This window comes from Miniopterus schreibersii (genome assembly GCF_964146895.1).
Source record: "Miniopterus schreibersii genome assembly, chromosome: 4".
In the NCBI taxonomy this organism is placed as follows: Eukaryota; Metazoa; Chordata; class Mammalia; order Chiroptera; family Miniopteridae; genus Miniopterus; species Miniopterus schreibersii.
In genome coordinates, this window is record NC_138105.1 from 46,519,133 (window position 1) to 46,540,376 (window position 21,244).

Below are 21,244 nucleotides of genomic sequence, written 5' to 3' on the forward strand. Positions count from 1 at the left end.
ATCCTAATAGGCACCATTCACTGAGAGCCTATTAGGTTCCAGGCTGGGTTTTACAAATATCTTATTTTTAATGCTATAGTAACCCTGTTTGCAGTTGAGGTTTTCTACCTCATTTTATAGATTAGACAAAAGAGACCTGGAAGGGTTAACATAGCTAATGAGGAAAAGAGCTGTGACTTGAACCCAGAGAAATTAGGAAAGATTAGTAAATGTAAGAAACTAATTAGAAAAGTTTATTTGAAGGTAGAAGTAAGGAAGTTTGGAAAACAAGCAAATAAGCTGTATTTTTAGCAAAAAAGAAAACAAGCAAATTAATTGTGTCAGGTACTTATTAGCATATCCTGAAATTATTGACTGAATTCTTCTTTTCTTTCTGCCCTTCAATATAGTAACACTAATACATATACCAATTTCTAATATCCAAGAAAACATACAAATATTTGCATCCTTCTTTTATGTAAGTAACTCAGAGATCTAAAAAGTGAATTAAGTACAGATCCTGCACTCAGGGTGCATGTTGATTAATATAGGAAGTTTTTAAATAAATAAAATGTAGAATAATAATGCCTTTAGAGTGGTACAGATGAAGAATTGTAGCAGTTCAGAGGAGTATCAGCTAGGAACATCAGTTAAGGTGGCATTTAAACTGAGTCTTACAGTGTAGGTAGAATTTGAGCATGTGAGTGATGATGGTCACTGTATAAAGACATAGAAAAACGAAATTGAGACACATGTATAAGAAAATGTGAGTAGTTAAGTTTGGTTAGTAAGATACCTGAAGAAGTATAATTTGTAGAAAGATAGTTCAGGTCATGAAGGGATTTTGAGTGTCAGGAGGAGTTGGCTTTTGTTTTGTAAACATTGGGGAGGGACATAGACATGTTAAACATATGCATAAATTATTTTATGATATAATGTAAAGTAGTCCTTACTACTCTAAAACAAGATAAGGGCTAAAGAATATTGAAGGGTGCTGATTTACATCAATTGGTCGGGCTTCCCTTCTTAGATGATGTTTGAGCAGAAACCTGAATGACATGAGGGAGAGTCATATGAAAATCTGGGAGTAAGAACCTTCAAGAAAGAGGAAACAGTAAGGGCAAAAATAAGATGAGTGTGTTTGAGGAACAGTGGTGAGGGGTCTGTGACTGGAACTAAATGTCAGCGAGGAGAGAGTGGGAGGAAATGCGGGTCAAGGGGTAGGTAGCAGCTGAGACTGGCTTAACATGGAAGTGAAAATGACAGGCAGAAGATGAGAAAGTTGGGAGATTTGAAATGTCGTATTCAGGTAGCACGTGGTTGAAAATATAAGAAATTAGGTGTTGACACTAATTAAAATACCAGTTAAGAAAAATTTGCAGCATGAGATAAAAGTTAAAGAGTAAATTAATTTCCAGGTACTTACCATCCAGATTTAATAATTATTTGGATTTTACATTTCCCTCATCCATTCATTTATAATAATACAGTAGGTTTGAAGGTCATCTTCCTTTTAAAACCGTAAATTGCCAAGATAGTTAGAACAAAGAAAAAAATGAACAGGCTACAAACAATAAAATTTGTAACCATATTTCCACTCTGTCTTGATATTTTTCTGTTTTAGAAAAGTATAGTTAGGGTACCTACCTGTAGTGACAAAGTTAGGAAGAGGAGCTGTACTGGTGAATACTAGTGTTGGTAGAACTACTACAATATTTGTCATCTTGGTCCTGAGCTGAAATTAATGTACTGTAATTATAACTTCTTCATATAGCATTTTCAGTTTTCCAGTTTCACATTTGATTCTTACAGTAGCTGTATGATATATAGGTGAGGTTAATAATCTTATTTTATAAATGAGGAAATTGCAACTTAGGGAAGTAAAGTAACTTCTATAAAGTTATAAAAAGGGGCAGAACTGGTCCTTAAGTTCAGATCTCCTGATACCTTGGTTAGTTTTCAGATTCTGTGTAGTAGGCTTGTTCACCTAATACTTTTGAACCATGTGGAATTAACCCTTTATAATAAATAACCGTTTTTAAAAGAAGGTCATATTTTACTAATACAAAGGCAGTTTCAAAGACTATTTGAATTATGAGTTCAATAGAATTGCTTTCTTTTTTTGTAGGCAAAGAAAAATCTAAATAATTTCATCTGACACAGAAAGCATTTATGCTTTTTGGTATTGGAACAAAATATGGCCTCTGTTAACATGCATAATTAGTCCACTAAGCACTGCGACCTTCATTGTCTGAAGCCATAACTATAACAGAGTTGAATATTTTTGGCTGCTTCTTTCACACTGATTACTTTCTATACTGCTCTTTTGTCTGGAATTGATTGAAATTAAGAATTTAGTTCTTTAAATTAGAAGAAAATGTTACTTCTATTTGATAGCAGAACAAAATACCAGTTAAATATATGTAGCCAGTGAACTGAGCACTGGAAACATTTCACTGTATTTTTTAATGAATTTTCAAATCACTTTAACATGGTAGATTTAAGAAACAATTGGAAAACCTTTAAGCTTATTATTATACCACTTTATTTTTGCTTGCTCAGTGGTAGATTAGATTAAAGAACAATGTTAAATTTGTGTTTTAGAAGACATAATGCCGTGTACAATTCCAGAAATCTAATTAAGACTAAGACACATTCTTTTACGTTCTTTCTAAAAAGTTTCTACCTTGTTTGTAAGCATTTTAAAATTGGGTTTTACCATTAATATTTCCATATGCCTTCTCTTGCATTATTAAGATAAATTTTTAGTCTTTGGTTAATGTTACATCTTTTATTTTCCATGGGGCTTTCACCTATAAATGCTGACTGTCAAATGTAAAGCCTTTTTAAATATTATGTCAAGGTATATTTTCAGGATTTGAAAAACATAAGTAGTGCCAGAAAAAATTACTTGAGCTTTTTCTTTTAGCCTAGGTCTTGGGCAACTACAGAAAAGGATCTAGACTAGGAGTTGAATTGACAGGGAGGAGTCACTGTGCATTCTGAGGGTGAAGATGAAGTTAATAGATATTTGGTTGCCTAATTGGCCAGTATGGAGAGACTTAGGGGGAGAGTGTGGTATGAGAAACAGCTGGAGAAGTAGGTAGGGGTCAGATTGTTAGCAGTTTAGGAGCCATGTGATAGCTATTGCAGTATTGAGAAAGTTGATTGATTATCTGGTATTTTGAGCTTTTACATAATAAGACACAGGCTCTGCCTTTCCCTAGCCTCATCTTGTGGGGGCTTTCCCCAGCACTAGAGGAGAGCTGTGGCTGGGCAGCCAAAAAAATAAGATAGATGTCATACTTGGCTAAAGCCTGACTTGGCAAACCAAAAAGAGGTTTGGTATTTTAAAAGACCTAGGATGAGGGCCACTGGATCTGAAGAACAGAGGGATTTTTTTTTTTAAATTCTCTGCCATTCTTTAGATGCTCTCTTAGAGGCAAGTACTTGTGATTTTCAGACTTGGATCAAACAGGGAAGATATATGTAAGTGACACTTAGGAATCTGCAGTACTTTTTATAGTGAGGGGGTATTGGTCTAATTTATTTTTGTCAAGGAGACATATTTTGGAAAATGACAAACTTTGTTTGCTACTGAGTTACAGAGCTGCAAGTTAGTCCCTCTTTATATGTGATCAGGGCCATACGCCTACCCCCACCAGACTAGTGTGGTCTCTGTGGGTGGATTTGGGGCTTGCAGAAAAAATAGATCCTCTGCCATTAAAGATGATAGAATGGAATTTTACCTTTAAAAAATATCAACAGTTTGTTGAGGTAAAATTTACATATAATACAGTCCAGTGAGTTTTGACAAATGCATAAACTTGGGAAACCAAAACCACAATCAAGATACAGAAGTTTTCATCATCCTAAAGTCTTCCGTATCGTTTGCAGTGAATCCTCCCTACCCAGCCCCTACCCAGGCAATAGCTGATCTGTCATGATAGATTAATTTTGTATGTTCTAGAGTTCTGTTTAAGTAGAATGATATAGCATATACTATTTTGTGTTGTGACTTTTTGTAGCTCAACAATGTTTTGAGATTAAGCAGCAGTTATTGCATACATCAATAATTCATTATTTTTATGGCTGAGGAATATTCCATTACATGTATCTTGCACGGTTTTGTTTATCCATTAACCTGTTGGTGGACATTTTTTTAGTTTTGGGCTCTTATGAGTAAAGCTGCTATGAATATGCATATACAAGTCTCATCAGGACATTTGTTTTAATTTCTCTGGTGAATGCTTAGGTGTAGAATGGCTGAGTCATATTTACTTTTATAAGAAATTGTTAAACAGTTCTCCGAAGTGAAGTACTTTTTTACATTCTCTCCAGCAGTGTATGCAAGTTCCCAGTTACTCTTTACCAACGCTTGGTATTGTCAGTCTTTTTAAACTTTAGCCATTGTGGTGGGTATATAGTTGTACCTTATTGTGGTTTTAAATTGTATTTCCATGGTGATTAGTGATGTTGAATATCCTTTCATGTATTTACTTGCCATTCATATATTTTCTTTTGTGAAGTGCCTATTAAACTTTTGGCCATATTTTATTTGGGTTGTTTTCTTATTGTTGAATTATAAGACTTATTTATTTATTTATTTGGAACACCAGTCATTTGTTGGATATATTCATATATTACATCTCTTTTCTCCCAGTTTGTGGCTTGCCTTTTCATTTTTTAATAGTGTCTTTTGAAGAGAAGTTTCTAGTTTTGATGAAGTCCAAGTTATCAGTGTTTCTATTTTATTGTTTATGCTTTTGTGTCCTGTCTAAGAAATGTTTGCTTACCCCAAGGTACTAATAATCAAAGGCAGTCTTCATTTCTGTTACAGTGATTTTGATCTCTAACATTTCATTTTGGTTCTTTCTTAGGATTTCTATAACTCTGTTTACATTGCCCATCTGTTCATGCATGCTGTCTACTTTATCCTTTACAGCCCTTAGCATATTAATCAGAATTGTTTTAAATTCCCACATCCTTGCCATGTCTGGCTATGATGCTTGCTCTCTATCTTTAAATTGTGTTTGTTTTATTTTGTTTTTTTTTACTTTGGAAGACCTGGTAATTCTTTCTTGATAGCCAGTCATGATATATTGGGTAAAAGGAACTGCTCTAAATAGGCCTTCAGCAATGTGTTGATGAGGTGCAGGAGGAGGGAAGCATTCTCTAGTTTCAGTCTTTAGTGTGCTTGTGCCTCTGGTCTGGGAACTTCACAATTGTCCCTCAGTTTTTCTCTCCACTCTCTCTTAGGTGTGTTAGGATAGCCAGAATAGGCTGGATTTTGGTATTTCCCTCCCTCGGGTCAGTTAGGCACTGATTGTACCCAAGCAGGTTAGGTCCTGGTTTCTTCTGGGTAGGCCTTTTTAAGAACACAGTGCTCTGGTGTACTTCAAAATGGTTCCTTTTCTCCTGCCCCGCTGGAACAACGAGGGGATTTTTCTCCAGTATTTACTGTGATGACCTGATCCAGCTCCTGGAGGTAAAACTCACAGTATTGTGGGGCCCTCCTTATTCTCCCTGGAGTTTGTAACTCTAAGAGTCGTCCACACTGAACCTCCCACAATTCTTTAGGTTTCCCTATCCGAGCACTGGTTCCTGAGGGGCTTTCCACTGGTGAGTCTTCGCTCTGGTAAGCCATGCCCATCTGTCTCTCCAGTTTTGTGGGTATCACTTGGTCCCTATGTCCTCCCTTGCTTATGAATCCAAGAAGAATTGTTGATTTTTCAGTCTGTTCAGCTTTTTACTTGTTGTTAGAATGGAGTGGCAACTTCCAGCTCCTTACATTCAGAAATGGAAACTAGAAGTCTGCCCTCAAAGTCCAGGCTTAGTATTTCCCCACCCCAAGGTAACCACTATTCTGCCTATAGTCATAACTCATTGGTTTCTTTTTTAATTGAATCATATAGTAGGTACTCATTGAGTCTGGCTTCATTTGTTCAACATTATGTCTGTGAGATATATTTTAATAAGCCTTTTTATGTTTTATAGAAGTAGAGACTAGATCACAAAGCAAAACTATTTGCATTAACACTTGCTTTTAGTAATATGACAGCCTGTAATAATCCCCTAAATTAATGCTCTTGGCAGTAGGTTCTCAGGCCTATGGATTAAAAATGCACACACATATTTTAGTAGTTTGATTTAATTTTGGCAATTCTGTACAGTGCAGCATCAGGAGTAGCAACTAGATTCAGGTCTGAGCTTTAGAGAATACATATTGTTAGGTGTTGATTCTGTTGCTAACATACATCTCTGTCAAGGCCTTTCTCCTAGTGGGCACTATTGTTAAGTGTGTTTGAGGAGAGAGAGAGAGAGAGGCACCTGTTCTCTGTGAAAAGTGAAATAAATTGTTAACTTATTTACTCTGAAGTTTTTTATTTTTAAAATAAGGAAAAATAGATTATTTTAAAGATTCTTTACAGATGTGAAATTCTCATTTTAACTTGTAGCTACACATGTTTCTTTTAAATCACATGATTAGAGCAAGAAAATTTTTTACCAACCATAATTGATGTTCTATTAGTGATTAATCATATTTAGTCCCTGAAAGAAATTTATATTTTCTATGGTTATAAAATTAAGGAATGTATTTTTAAACATTATTTTACTTTTAGAACAGTAAAGTTGGAGTGTAAAACTTAATTCTCCTAGTATAGAGGTTTAAAATTTTTTGTTATATCAAGGAAATTCTTTAGACAAAAGCTGACTTAGAAACCCATTATATACAACAGGAAAAGTAGAGCTACTTCAGTTGAATTAATAATCAAGCTTGGCTTTCTGTGATATTTTCCAGTTATAAGTGGTAGTCTATCATAACACTATTTACAAGGCAAGGATATTGCCCCCTGGTACTTGCAACAAGTAACTTATTTTTTTAATTAAGAAATTAAAGTTGAGTGCAGTTTTAAAAGCGAGTGCATTTTTATTGTATTAATACTATGTTTACTATATAAGTATTAGGTAAGTTGAAATTATTCTTAAAAATGCTATAATGATGGCTTTTAAGTGCCTGAAACGTGAATATAGTCATTTGAATTTTGCCTTTTATGATTTGGTGTTATTTATGACAATTTTTTCTCCTTTTTTTAGGAGTCTACCATGGCTCAAGAATCTCCCAAAAATTCAGCAGCAGAAATTGCAGTGACTAGTAACGGAGAAGTTGATGACTCTCATGAACATGGCTTTAATAGGGTAAGAACACTTTTCTTTCTCTTAATACAAAGGATCATGATAAGCCTTTAAATGATGAGACAAAAGTAATAGAGTTTAATATAGGAATATTTCTTAGATTAACAAAAATGCCAGTTATCTACTGTTATCATGTAGGGATGACTAGGTAGGTTTAATGGTAATTTGTCAAGATTAAGCCCCAGGCCAGTAAGCATTTAGGCTTTGATGTTATTATCAGTAATTCTGTTGCATGACCAGAACAAGAGTGTGTCTGACACTTCTGGCATATAACTTTATAAAACTACTTAATTTTTTTTGTTGTAAGAAAAAACTATTAACTATAGATTATCCTTTCAAACACCGCCACTGTCTAATTCTTTTTTATGTGTCCTTAGTACATAATTCTGAAGTAGACTACTTCTGACTTTGCTGTTTGCTTTCTAAAGTGAACTTTATAAAACATACTTGACTCAGTGGAAAATGAAACTATGAAACTGGGGTGCTTTTATTTTTGATCTGCCTCTCATTTGAAATAGAAATTTAATGCATTTTAATGGAAACACTATGGGTTTGGAGGTGATCTGGGCTCAAATTTCAACTATGCAGTTTCTTGTGTTGTAACCTTGGGCAAGCATTTAATCTCTTCTAGTTTTTGTTTTCTAATTTCTATAAGTGAGAATCTTACTTTCCTGGGGATATTAATATTAAATGGGATAAAGTAGGTAATATGCTGAATACAGTCCTAGAAATGATAGTGATGATTACTATTTCTGGAGATACTTTCATTAAACATCCCTTCTTATGATATTTAGTACATGTGTACAACTTTAAATAACTTTTAAAATATAGTTTTTGTATTCTTGAAAATGGTTGAAAGATAAATCATTTTTACAGTCTAAGTAGGGCTCTCTTTACATATGTTTAAGAATAAAATAGTTTAACAGAAGATGATATTTTAGATCAGGATTTCTCAGTCTCAGCACTATTGACATTTTGGACCAGATAAATTCCTTGTTGTAGAGGGTTGACCTCTGCATGTAGGATGGTTAGCAGCAGCCCTGGCCTCTACGAGATACCAGTAGCACCCTCCAGTGGTGACAAGCAAAAATGTCTCCAGACATTGCCAGATGTCCCCAGGAGTGGGGAGAAACTCTCCTCTGGTTGAGAACCACTCTTTTAGATAGATTGTTTCAATCGACTTCATTTTTTTTCGCCTCAGCAGTCCTTTGGAGGGAATGAATGTTTTCAGGCTTGAGGTTTATTTTAATTGCAAGTGCTTTAACTTGGTTTATAAGCACATAAGGCCCAATATAGAGTGACTCATAAGAAAGAGACCCTTAAATTTTGAACACACACAGGAAATTTTCGTTTCAGGTTTTAGTCTTTCTGGTGTTTGAAAACACTAAGACACACCTGCATAATAAGGAAACTCAAGTTACTATCATTAGACTCTACCTATTCCTTTACAAGCTTCTGTTAATTCAAATAACCTATTAATTCAAATGCCAAGATTTTAGTTAATGGTTGCTTCATCTTATTTTTAGTAACACTTCCTTTTGTAAATTTATGCTGCAAATACTTATTATATGCTGTATACCAGGTTCTGGGGATATAGCAGAGAATAAAAATACCTGCCCTTGGGGAATTGATATTCTAATATACAGTTTAATGAAAACTAAAGACCTTTGTTTAAGAAAAATGCAGTACACACAAAATACTGCATTATTTTGGAGATTCACCTGCCATATTAGACCTCTTCTTTTTCTTGTTGCTGCTGTGTATTTTTTGGTTTTGTTTTGTTTTGTTTTTTTGAGCTTTAGCTTATACACACTTAAAAGCACAAATGTTAAATGTACAGCTCTGTGGAACCACCACCCACATCAAGATTTAGAACATTTCCAGGACCCGAGCTGGCCTTCTCTTGCCCTCTTATAGGCAATACACCTCACTCCTTCCTAGGGTAATCGATACTATTCTAACTTTATCATCATAGATTGCTTTTGACTGTTTCTGGACTGCATATAAATGGAATCATATAGTATGTGCCCTTTTTTTTACTAGCTGTCACTCATTATTATGTCTGGGAAGTTTATCCATCTTGTTGCTTGAGGCAGTATTTAATTCCTTTTCATTGTAATATAAATTTCCACTGTGTTAGTATACCAAAATTTGTATATCCATTGTTCAGTTAATGGATACCTTAGTTGTTCGAGTCTTTGACTGACTATGAATAGAGCTGCTGTGTCCATTCTTGTGCAGGTCTTTTGGTGTACATGATCACCCATTTCTGTTGGGTATATACCTAAGAGTGGAATTGCCAGGTCATGAGTGTGTGATATTTGGGTTTGGTAGATATTGTCAACTAGTTTTCCAAAGTGGTTGAGCCAGTTGACAATCCGACTAGCAATGAGTGAGAGTTCTAGTTTTTCCACATCCTTACCAATTCTTGGTATTATCATACCTTTTAATTTTAGCAATTCTGATGGAAGTATAATGGTATCTCATTGTAGTTTTGATGTGCACTTCCCTGGTAACTTCCTGGTGATTAATGATGTTGAGCATATTTTCATATTCATATTGATCATTTGGATGTTATCTTTTATGAAGTGCCTTTTCAAGTCCTCTGGCCATTTTTCTATTAGGTGTGTGCCTTTTCTAATTCATTTGTACAAGTTCTTTATATATTCCAGGTGTAAGTCATTTGTTTGGATATGTGTGTTGTAAATATTTTCTTCCAGTCTGAAACTTGCTTTTGCATTCTATTAATGGTACTTTTGATGAACAAAAAGTTGTTAATTTTAATGAAGTCAATGTTTTATCAATGTTTCCTTTTAGTGGTTTTTGTGACCCTTTTAGGAAATCTTTGCCTACCCAGTATGATGAAGATACTCTGCTTTCTTCTCAGAGTTTTATCGTTTTGCTTCTTGCACTTAGATCTGTGGTTCATCTTGAATTAAAATTTGTGTATGGTGTGATGTAGGGGGGGGTTCAAGATTTTTTTTAATCATATAAATATCTAATTGGTAGTAACTGTTTATTGAAAATACTCCATTCTCCACTAGGGGGTTTTTACTGTTAATCAGGTACTCATTTATGTATGGGTCTGTTACTAGACTATTTTATTTCTTGGTCTTTTTCTCCATCCTTAACTGCATTATCTTTCTTTCTTACTTACTACTGTGATTAAGTCTGGAACAAATATTAGCATTAGCTTTGATACCTGGTACTTAATCCCTCTACCTTTATTCTTTTTCACAATTGTCTTGTACCTTAAACTTATTTGTGAATTTTTAGTTAAGAACCTTTATTTACCTTTGGGTAACATTTTGGGTAACACTGAAAAAAGTTTTTGTTTTTTTTTTAATCCTTTCAAATTTTAACTTACGAATAGAGTCTTAATAGAGTGAAGTGCATTAAACCATAATATATCTATATGAATTCTTTGCTTATGCAGTGAAAGCTGTTTCACTTTATGCTTTTTAGGTTTACTCAATGGTTAATGTCAAATTCTCTTTTTGGAGATTCCCCTGCAATGTTATTTCACTTTCTATTGAAGGTAGAGAAGGAAAAAAGGAGATGTTGTCCCAGAGGCTTTCCCTAATTGAATGTAACTTTATCAGTGGGAAGGGCTCCTTAGAGGCAATAATCTACTTCAACCAGCACTTCGCCTCCCCAAAAGAATTTCAACATCATAAAATTTGTTTCTGTTTGTACATGCTCTTATGAAAAATATATGCATGATGAGAGTTTCTTATGTGTTTAGTATGCTTTAATTAAAATAAAAATTGCCTGTGTGATCCCTTTTACCATGAGTGAAAAACAGTATTTCAAAAGCATATTTTGATTGTGTTGAATAAATTACACTCAGGATCTATTAGGAACATATAGGGTGGGGGAAAAATAGGTTTATAGTTGTTTGTATGAAAAATAATGTAGTAATTAATAAGTAATAATACTAGAAATAAACTGTTTTGAGTACTCAACACTGTAAACCTAATTTTGTCCCACTATTTACCTAAATTTTGGCACACTTTCTTTTCACTATTTTCTGAGCAATAAAAGGGAAATTGCATTTAATCTCAAATTCACATTTCTATTTTAATATAAATAAAAGTTCATAAAAGTGTTAAAATGTATTTCTTAGCATTAGACTATATTTTATAGACCAGGAAAGATCTCATGTAAAACTGGATCATAACCAGTTTTCTGAAGTATTTTATTTATATACATCTTATTTTTATACCTGCTTGTTGTCTGAAATTATAAAATGGCTTTTATTTAATGCATACTGCATAATGCTCTTTTTAAAATGCAGTCTTATAAAATTATGACGATAGCTTATTTAGTTGTTATAACTTGACTGGCCTGTTGGTGTCACTGTGGCACAGGCAGTGAAATTATAAATGTTTTTGTGTCTCATTGCAGATGTTTCATTTTTCATTTGATTCCCCTTCTTAGTCGGACCTCAGAGAGGCTCTGGTTAAATTCTTCACATTCATATAGAGACTTTAATGGAAGAACTTGCTGTAGGGATCCTCTGGCAGCAGTTTAACATATGTTAATGTTTTGAGGCTTATTACTCTCTTTATTAAGATGAGGTGCATAGGATAATGATCTTAGTATTATTGCAGTTTGATTACAGCGAAAATATTTTTACTTCTTTTTTTAAAAAAAATATATCTTTATTGATTTCAGAGAGAGGGAGGGAGAGAGAGAGCTAGAAACATCAATGATGAGAGAGTCATTGATCGGCTGCAGCCCGCAACCCGGGCATGTGCCCTGACCGGGAATCAAACCCTGATCGCCTGGATCCTAGGTCAACGCTTAACCGCTGAGCCACGCCCAGCCGGGCTATTTTTACTTCTTAATAAAAAGTAATTCATAGTTTTCTTAAAGATTAGTAAAGTTCTTGTCTAAGAATACAAATTGCTCTTTGACTTGTAAACTGCATATTATTTGTAGTTTATCATTGTACTGCTCGTCAAAATATTAGATTAGAAATGTGCAGTTTGTGCAATAAAATAAAAGGAGAAGCAAATATTAGCTTCATTTGGTTGAAATTTCTTGTGCATTAAGTTATATTTGACAGATTTAGAGACATGACCTTAGTAAGTATAACTGACAGGAAACTTTTCTTGTGGTTGGCCCACAACTAAAATCCACAATTCAGGTTTTTCCACCTATGGACTCTTTCCTCTAGAAAAATTTACATATACACAAGATATCAAATTTTGTATTCAATTTTAGGGAGTTTAGGACCTCCTAAACCCTGTATTTGGATCCTTAGTTTCCCTGGGTCTTAAAAACTCCTGGTCTACAAGTTTTGAGTTAAATCGCAGGATTTTAGTTGAGTGGGAGTAACTTAGAGATCCTCAAGTCTCACTATTCTATTTTAAACTGAGGAAAAGGGCCCTTGAGTTTGTGATGGAATTATTCATATTAACTAGCTGTACCAAAAGCTTGTGTGATTTGACTATAAGTACTGTGAGGGCAAGAGCATTCCCATTCATTACCTTATCTCCAGGGCCTGGGAACAGTGCTGGGACACAGTAGATAACAGAGGCTTTCATTAAATGTCTGATGAATGAATGAGTGAGTGAACTAGAAACAGGTTTCTAGACTTACATTTAACAACAGGGAAGAGATATTGTACTCTTAGGCTTGATACATCTTGTGTCCTTAATTTCCTAGCTTGTATCATCTTTGTTGCTGCTGTTGGTGGTGTGGAAGTTTTGGTGTGTGGCATCTTTGTTATTGGTGTTTTATTCTTAATGCTTTTGTTGAACTAAGTAGTTTCTTCATTCCCCTGTACTTATCAGTCTGAGTGAATATGTTCTAGCAGTCTGGAGAAGATACGGAAGGAATCTAAGAATAGAAATTGGACATATTTCATCCCCTTGCCACAATGTTTTATCTGTCCATTTATTTATCTACTTTTCCCAAGAGACTGGAATCACCTTTAGAGCAGAGACAGCATAGCACACAACATATGGTTAACAGTAGTTGCTCAATAAATGAATGAATTCCAGTATAAGCACTTAAAATTTAACGTTTTCTACTTCAGTCATCCTACCCTAGAGTTTGAATAGAATGTGATGAGTTTGTCTCCATAATATATAGTAATATGGTGTAATATTTCTGCATTACATCAAAACATTTAGTAGCTCAGTCAATGGGAACATTGATTTGTTGGGGGTGTTTTCTGAAGGCCAGTTTTTACCAAATGTGCGTCTTGGACCCTTTTAGAGGTATGACAAGTGTTTTGCAAATGTTTTTCATTGTTTAAACCATGCAAACCTAGATTCATTTTAAATATTCACTTTTCAAGTGTAGAGTATATTCTTACTACTTTTACCACAAAATAAGTTTTAAAATATGTGTTTATTATAGATACATCTATTAAATTAACCCTGGGTTGGGATATCTGTTAAAAATTGTGAATAAATATAATTTTTAATGAAAGGCTGAAGCTTATCTATCTGAATTATAATCCATAAATTGTGCCTTTATTTAAAACAAATGCTATCATAAATAAGTTTTTGATCTCTAGGAGGACTTTTTGGAATGTAGATACATACAGGTTTTCTCAGTGATAGTCTTTGAGTGAATTCAGCATTTCCGTGATTCGAACTGGTACATAATTTCATCCTATCAAACTTTAGAGGGTAGACTGAGGGAATGCAGGGTAGGGTGAGGTGACAAGGCTAGGCAGTAAAACGCCACAAGATAGGGATACTATAAGTTCTTGGTAAATGTTTGTTGAAAGAATAAATGGGGACTGGGATAGAGAGAAACAAGATTAAGAGTGTGTGCATGTGTGTTGATAAAATGGAGAAAATAGATAAATCAGGGGATTTACTATCTTGATCAAGTGGAATAACAGATATAGAATGAGATTGTGATCATAAAGTTAGTTATTAGACTTGAGTCTCCAGAAGTGTTGCTTCCTGACTGATGACAAGGTCCAAAGAGTGGCCATGGGAGTTCCAGTTGCCTAAGTAGAATGGGGCATGAAAGATAAGAGGTGTTAGAGATGAGAGGTTAATGAAATCTGAGACTGAAGTGTAGGTTGGGTTGTACTATAGTAGTCTAATATATCTTTTATCTGCCCTCAATTTTTGTTGGCTCCTTTTCAACTACAAATTACCAAACCTGAATCAAACTACCAACTTGAGGTTTTCTAGAAATATATGGGGGGGGGGGGGGAGGTATCATACACCTTTACAGATTGTTATTACTACAGCCAGCCATTCTACATCAACATAGGTAGACAGGCTCATGCAATTCATTTTATTGCATTTTAAATATTTCATAATTTGTGTTAAAAATAATAAAGCAACAAACTATATACCATGCCATTAATAGGCTATGTTCTTGATGAATGATGAAAATTCAGCTTATTAGATACCTTATGTATCATTTTGGGAGGAATTGCAAACTGAACATAGAAGCATTCCCTGAAAGTGTGCCCAATGACATGCAAAAGGTTCAAAACACCCAGGATAATGGTAAGAGGTGGGATAGAGCAGAAGGCTTGGATATGCCTGAGCCCTCGATAAATGTTTGGGATTGACTGGAAAGACAGTAGAGGACAGTGTTCGGTGGTGAGGAGGGCAGTGCAGTAGGGTGGCCCACAAGGAGGTGGGGGCGTGGGCTGTATTGCACAAGGATAGGAAAGCAGTTCTCTACAACAGGTCTTCAAAATGTAGGCAAAGGATTCCCTGCATCAGAATCACAGGGCTTGCTTATTTGAAATTCTGACTCCTGGGCTCCACACTCCAACTTAATGAGAATCGGAACAGGCAGCTAAGAAGAATCTGCATTTTTAATAGGTTTCTCAGGTTATTCTTACCCAGACCTAAGTCTGAGAACTGGTAGTTTAGAAGTACCATGGAGGGCTGAGAAAGCTCTGCTGACCCTGCCTTCTACCTCCTTGATAAGTAGTGTTGGAGGATAATCAGCTTTGACTCAAGATAGTGGTGGAGAGGAGGCAGAGAGGGCACTGTGAGGAGGTTTGCGGTATGTTGACAGTAGAACTGGGCATGTGGAGGCCTGTTTGAATAATAGCTTTGTTTCCGGCAAATATTCCTTATGGGCAGCTAACCGTCATAACAGAGGGAAATGTTAAATGATCAAAATTCACAGAACATTTAACATAGAGTTTTCAATTTGTTTCTTTAACAGTTATATAAATGCTTTGGAAGGTTTTATCCATTTTGAAGAATGAGATAAGATGTTTAAATTGAGAAAATTTCTTAGTAAATGAAGTATTAGTAGTATAACTGCCAGATGCTAGAAATACTAAAGGGGAACAAGATGGATATGCAGCCTGGTCTTAGCGAATTTCCAGCCAGCAGGGAGAGCGGATGTAGGTAAGTTAATTTTAATACCACATGAGGTATAGTATGGGCTGGGAGCTGGCTGGAGTACAGAAAGGTCACCTAAGGAATTGCTGTCCAAGCGGAACTGTAAGGATGAGCTGGCCAGATGAAGAAAGGTGAAGAATGTGCTCATCAGAGGCAACTCTAAAGCCCTGAGAATGGTGTGAGACCATAAAATTGAAAATTCTCTTTTGCTGAAGTGGAGAATACAGAGGCAGATGTGTGAGAAGTGAGGCTAGAGAGGTAAGTAGGGACCAGGTCCTGAAAAACCTTAATACCATGTTCAGGAGTTTGGACTTTACCTAAAAGGCAATAGAGAACAGCCACTAAATGTCATAAAAATGGATCTGTCTCAGTCCGATTTGCATTGTAGACAGTTGTCTCTGCCTACAGTTTGAAGAATGAATTTCAGGAGTGACAAGACTAGAAACAAGGGAGACAGATCAGTTAGGCCACCAAGGGAGGAAGGGAAGTAGTAAGACTTAGGACTTTGCTCCTGTAGAGAAACTAGAACCAGTAAAGAACACCAGGCCATTTTAAAGATGTAGATAGGAGGAAAACTGGGAGAGTGTAGTGGAAGGAAACTAAGGGAGAAGAGAGTTTATAGAATACTTGGGGAATCCTTACAGGTTGCTGGTAGTTACAGTATATGTTTTGAGAATTGTGCCTTTATTCAAGATTTCTCCTCACCCTAAGTAAAAGGGGAGGATTAATTAACAAATCTCTAGTTCTGCTTATCTCTTGTAGTGTTGTGCATAGTTTTAAGGAAATGTATTTTAAAGCAAATTTGCTGAACATTTTGTGTTCTTTATGTGTTGGTCTTGCACTAACTTTAGTTCAAAAGCAGATTACCATGCTAAATTATAAATTCTAAACTTAGATTTTTAACCTCATTCTTGTCTTACCTCAGTTAAAATAGGCGCAATGGAGGCAAATTATTTTGGTTGGAAACAAGCACCCCCTCACAGTTTTATGGCAGCTGTTATTACAAATGTTATTTTGTATCCTTTAAAAAAGGACTTAAAATATACATGAAACTTATTTGCCAAAAGCATTATATTTTGTTTTAGCTTAATTATTTGAAAATTTATTTTTAAAAACTATTAAATGCTGCAGCACTGTCCTCATAGCTTCAATAGGAAGTTAACTTCAGGTTTATTCCATTTTATTGTACAGTTGTTAAGCACAGCTTTGCAAAGTCTTAAACTTTTAGTTGAGTGTCAATGACATAAAAATGCAAATAAGGGATTTTATGTTGTTGGTTGTAAATGAGATCATTGTCTCTCAAATGTATCTCTCAAATGTATTCCAGAAACTATAGGAGTGAATGCAGTAGCAGATATTTAATATATTACTAAGCTAGACACAGCTTATAACTGAGATACTTTTAAAAAAAGTAAGAGCCATACTGGCCAGTTTGACTCAGTAGTTAGAGCATCGGCCCTCGAACTGAAGGGTCCCGGGTTTCATTCTGGCCAAGGGCATGTACCTCAGTTGCAGGCTTGATCCCCAGCCAGGTTGGGGCGCGTGCAGGAGGCAACCAATCGAAGTGTCTCTCTCACATCAATATTTCTCTCTCTCTCTCCCCCCCTCCTTCCCCCCCTCCCCCTCCCCCTCCCCCCTCCCTTCCACTCTCTCTCAAAAGCAATGAGAAAAAATATCTTTGGGTGAAAATTAAAAAATAAATAAATAAAATAAGGGTTAATATAAAGGCACATTTTAAGTTTTTGTGAGCTATGAGGCTAAATTCTATTACTTAGAGACTATATTATATCAAAAAACAGTCAACAAGTTCATAAAATACTGTTATATCACAAGTCATATATTCCTCTCACATAGCAAATATCATTTTGTGCTTCACTTAGTTGCCAGACCACTCTCAAAATGATAATTCTGTTCAGAATGTGAATGGACCCATTGGTACTATTTTTGGTTAGAATCCTATTAGTAACAGTTTAGGCATAGGAAGGCCTTAGTGCTTTTCAGATTTTGCATCTATTTTACATAAAGAACACGGATGGGTGTTTTTTTCTGGAAGCACTTTTGTTTGTTGACTAAAGGACCACTGGGAGACCATTGGGCGAGATGTCATATCCTCAGACAACTGGAAGTTGTTTCTTCTGGAGGCTGTGTATGACAAGATGGAAGGTGTCTCTGTAACTTCTTGAAAACTCAGGTGATCAGAGATATCCATTATGTTTACTGTTTAACCTATTACTAATTCCCCTCTTTCCAACTACTGCTACTATTATGTCTCTTTTCTGGAAATTTACACATTTTTGTGACAGGACAGATGATTTAAATGAGTATTGTTCTCTCAGGTAGGTTCCAAGAACACAGTAAACACAACTGTCTTAGACCTAATGTGCCATTTGTATGTTGTTTGTGTTCAGAACTAGTAAGTTCAGTAAAATTTCAGGATGTAAAACTCAACTTTATTTCTATACACTAGGAATAAATAATCCAAAAATAAAATTAGGAAAACAATTACATTTATAATAGCATCAAAAATAAGAATATACTCAGGAATATGTGCAAGATTTTAGAACTGAAAACTATAGAACATTGTCCAAAGAAGTTAAAGAAAATCTAAATAAATGGATCAATATTCATGGATCAAAAGGCTTAATTTGTTAAGGTGGCTATGCTCCCCAGATTGATCAGATTCAGCAGAATCTCTATTAAAATCCCAGCTGGCTTTCTATAGAAATTGACAAACTGATTATATGCAAATGCAGTGGATCCAGTATAGCCAAAATAATTTTGAAAAAGACCAGAGTTGTAGGTCTTACTACTTCTGATTTTGACACTTACTACAAAGCTACAGTAATCAAAACAGTATGGTACTGGCATAAAAAAGACATATAGATCAATAAAACAGAATTGAGAGTACAGAAATAGACCCTTACATTCATGGTCAGTTGAGCTTCAACAAGGTACCAAGACAGTTTTCAATGTGGAAAGAAATAGTCTTCAACAGTGGTGCTGGGACAACTTGCTATACACATGCCAAGAATGAAGATGGACCCAAATCTCACACCATACTCAAAAATTAACTCAAAATGGATCAAGGATTTAAATGGTAAGTGCTAAGTCTTTTAGAAGAAAAACGTAAATGTGAGTTTTAACAACCTTGGATTTGGCACAGTTTCTTGAATACGATACCAAAAGCATAAGCAACAGCAAACAAAAAAATAGATAAATTGGACTTTATCAACTTGTAAAACTATTGTGCTTCTAAGAACGACAGAAAGAAGAAAGTGAAAAGGCAGCCCACAACTCAACAGTAAAATGACAAATGACCCAATTAAAACTAGGGCTGAAGATTTAAATAAACATTTCTCCCAAGAAGATATGTAAATGGCCAATAAGTTCATGAAAAGATGTTCAACATCATTAGTCATCAGGGAAATGCAAATCAACACTACATTGAGATACTACTTCATAGGATGGCTATAATAAAAACATATAATAGCCTGGCCAGTGTTGCTCAGTGGTTGAGCATTGACCTATGAACCAGGAGGTCATGGTTGTGTTCCCTATCAGGGCACATGGCCAGGTTGTGGGCTCGATCGCCAGTAGGGGGCTTGCAGGAGACAGCCGATCAATGACTCTGTCATCATTGATGTTTCTATCTCTCTCTCCCTCCCTCTCCCTTCCTCACTCTGAAAAAAAAAAAAGAGATAAAAAGTGTTGGTGAAGATGTGGGGAAATTAGAACCCTTATACATTGCTTTTGGGAATGTAAAATGGTGCAGCTGTTTTGGAAAACAGACAATTTCTCAAAAGGTTAAACATAAAATTACCATATAACTCAGCCAAAAACATGTACTATATGCTAATGTTCTTAGCAACATCATTTGTAATAGTCAAAAAATGGAAACAGTCCAATGATGATCCATCAGTTGAATGGATAAACAAAATGTACTATATCCATACAATGGAATATTATTCTACCATAAAAAGAAATGAACTGCTGATATACAGGGTGGGGCAAACATAGGTTTACAGTTGTTCATATGGAAAAAATACAATACTTAATAATAGAAGAATAAATTCTGTCTTTTGCGTACTCACAACTATAAGCCTACTTTTGCCCCACCCTGTGTGCTGCAATATGAATGAACCTTGAACGCAGTATGCAACAAGACACATACTATATGATTTCATTTATATGACTGTCCAGAGTAAACAAACCTATGGGAACAGGAAGTAGATTAGTGGTTCTCAGGGGCTAGGGAAGGGTAAGAATGGAAAGTAGCTTCTAATGGGTGCAGAGTTTCTTTTTGGGGTGATAAAAATGTTCTAAAATTAGTGGTGATGGCTATACAATTCTGTAAATAAATTTTATGGCATGTGAATTATATTTTGGTTAAGTGAATTCACAGAATGGTGAATACCATTCAATTAAGAAATGAAACATCACTGTTAAATTTTACTTCTTGGTTCTTTCCCCACATAGCCACATGGCTCACTCCATCACTTGTTTGTTTAGCATTCTGCTCACATTTTACCTCCTCGAAGAGACCTTCACAGAGTACCCCACCTAAAGTAGCACCCTTTGCCTATCACTCTGTATCTCTATTATCCTGCCTTTAAAAAAACAAAATGAACAACTTATTGAGTACTTACTACTTATTTTCAGCACTTTTATTACCTAATATATTATTATACAATTATTTGTTTACTATCAGTCTGCTCCCTCCACCCCCCATGTGAGTAACATCGGCAGAGACTGTTTCCTACACTGCTGCACCCGTAGTGTCTAAAGCAGTAACTGTCATGAAGTTGGTGCTAAATGTTGGTTCCATTTGTAAATAAATCCTTACGTTTCAGAGCTAAAGCAGTACTTTCTTCTTTCCTGGTTGGTTCTCATGGACTTAGTCCCTATTCTGAAGTCCTCTGATATTTACTTGTCTTTACTTTGGTACTAAGTTCAACTTTTACGTTAATGTTTGCATATCTTGTCTTTCCAATCAGGCAAGGACTGAATCTCTTTTTTTTTCTTTTCCCAGAAAGTCTAACATATAGTAAGAGTAAGCAAATACTCATCAAATTAAATTTGAAAATAAAGCTATTGCTATAGCAGCTTTTTAATCTAATGGTGTTGGGTCATAAGTCCTTTAGTTCACTCAACAAATTCATTTATTCAACAAATATTTATTGAACATCTGCTACATCTCAGGTATTATTTAAAGTGATAACTATATAGCATAAACAAAATAGGCAACCTCCCTGCTCTCATGAAGCTTACAGTATAGTGAGGGGAGACAAACATTAACAAATATACACATAATATATTACTTAGTGGTAACTGCTATGAGAAAAATAAAACTAGTTAAGCAGAGTAGGGAGTTCCAGTGTGACAGTTGTGGGAGTTGCTATTTTATACATTGTTGGAGGGAAGCATCTCTGGCAAAAGGAGCAATAGAGGAGCAAGTCCTGTGGATTTCTGGTAGAAGAGCATTCTAGAAAGAAAATACAAAGCAAGTACAAAGGCCCTGAAATAGAGGTAGGTTTATTGTTTTTGAAGAAACAGTGTGGCAGCAAGCCTGATAAGCTAGTAGAGATAAAGTCAAATTATGTAATATCTTGAGAACATTTAATTGTCTGCATTTTGCTTCAAGCAAGATTAGGGGCTGTTAGAGAGTTTTGTATAGGGGATAAAACTGTGGTTGATGTGTAGAGTTAGAGGTATATGTCATA

At 35.2% G+C, this 21,244-nt stretch overlaps 1 protein-coding gene across 2 annotated transcripts in view; it reads left to right on the forward strand.

Moving 5' to 3' along the window:
• The window catches only part of ARFIP1 (ARF interacting protein 1), a 77,123-nt gene that overhangs the window by 12,501 nt on the left and 43,378 nt on the right, over positions 1–21,244 (forward strand). For both annotated transcript variants that reach the window (XM_081134097.1, XM_081134098.1), the window contains exon 2: positions 7,078–7,179. In XM_081134097.1, coding sequence (XP_080990223.1) covers positions 7,087–7,179 — 93 coding nt within the window. In that variant the 5' untranslated portion in view covers positions 7,078–7,086. The remainder of the gene's footprint in view (positions 1–7,077; positions 7,180–21,244) is intronic.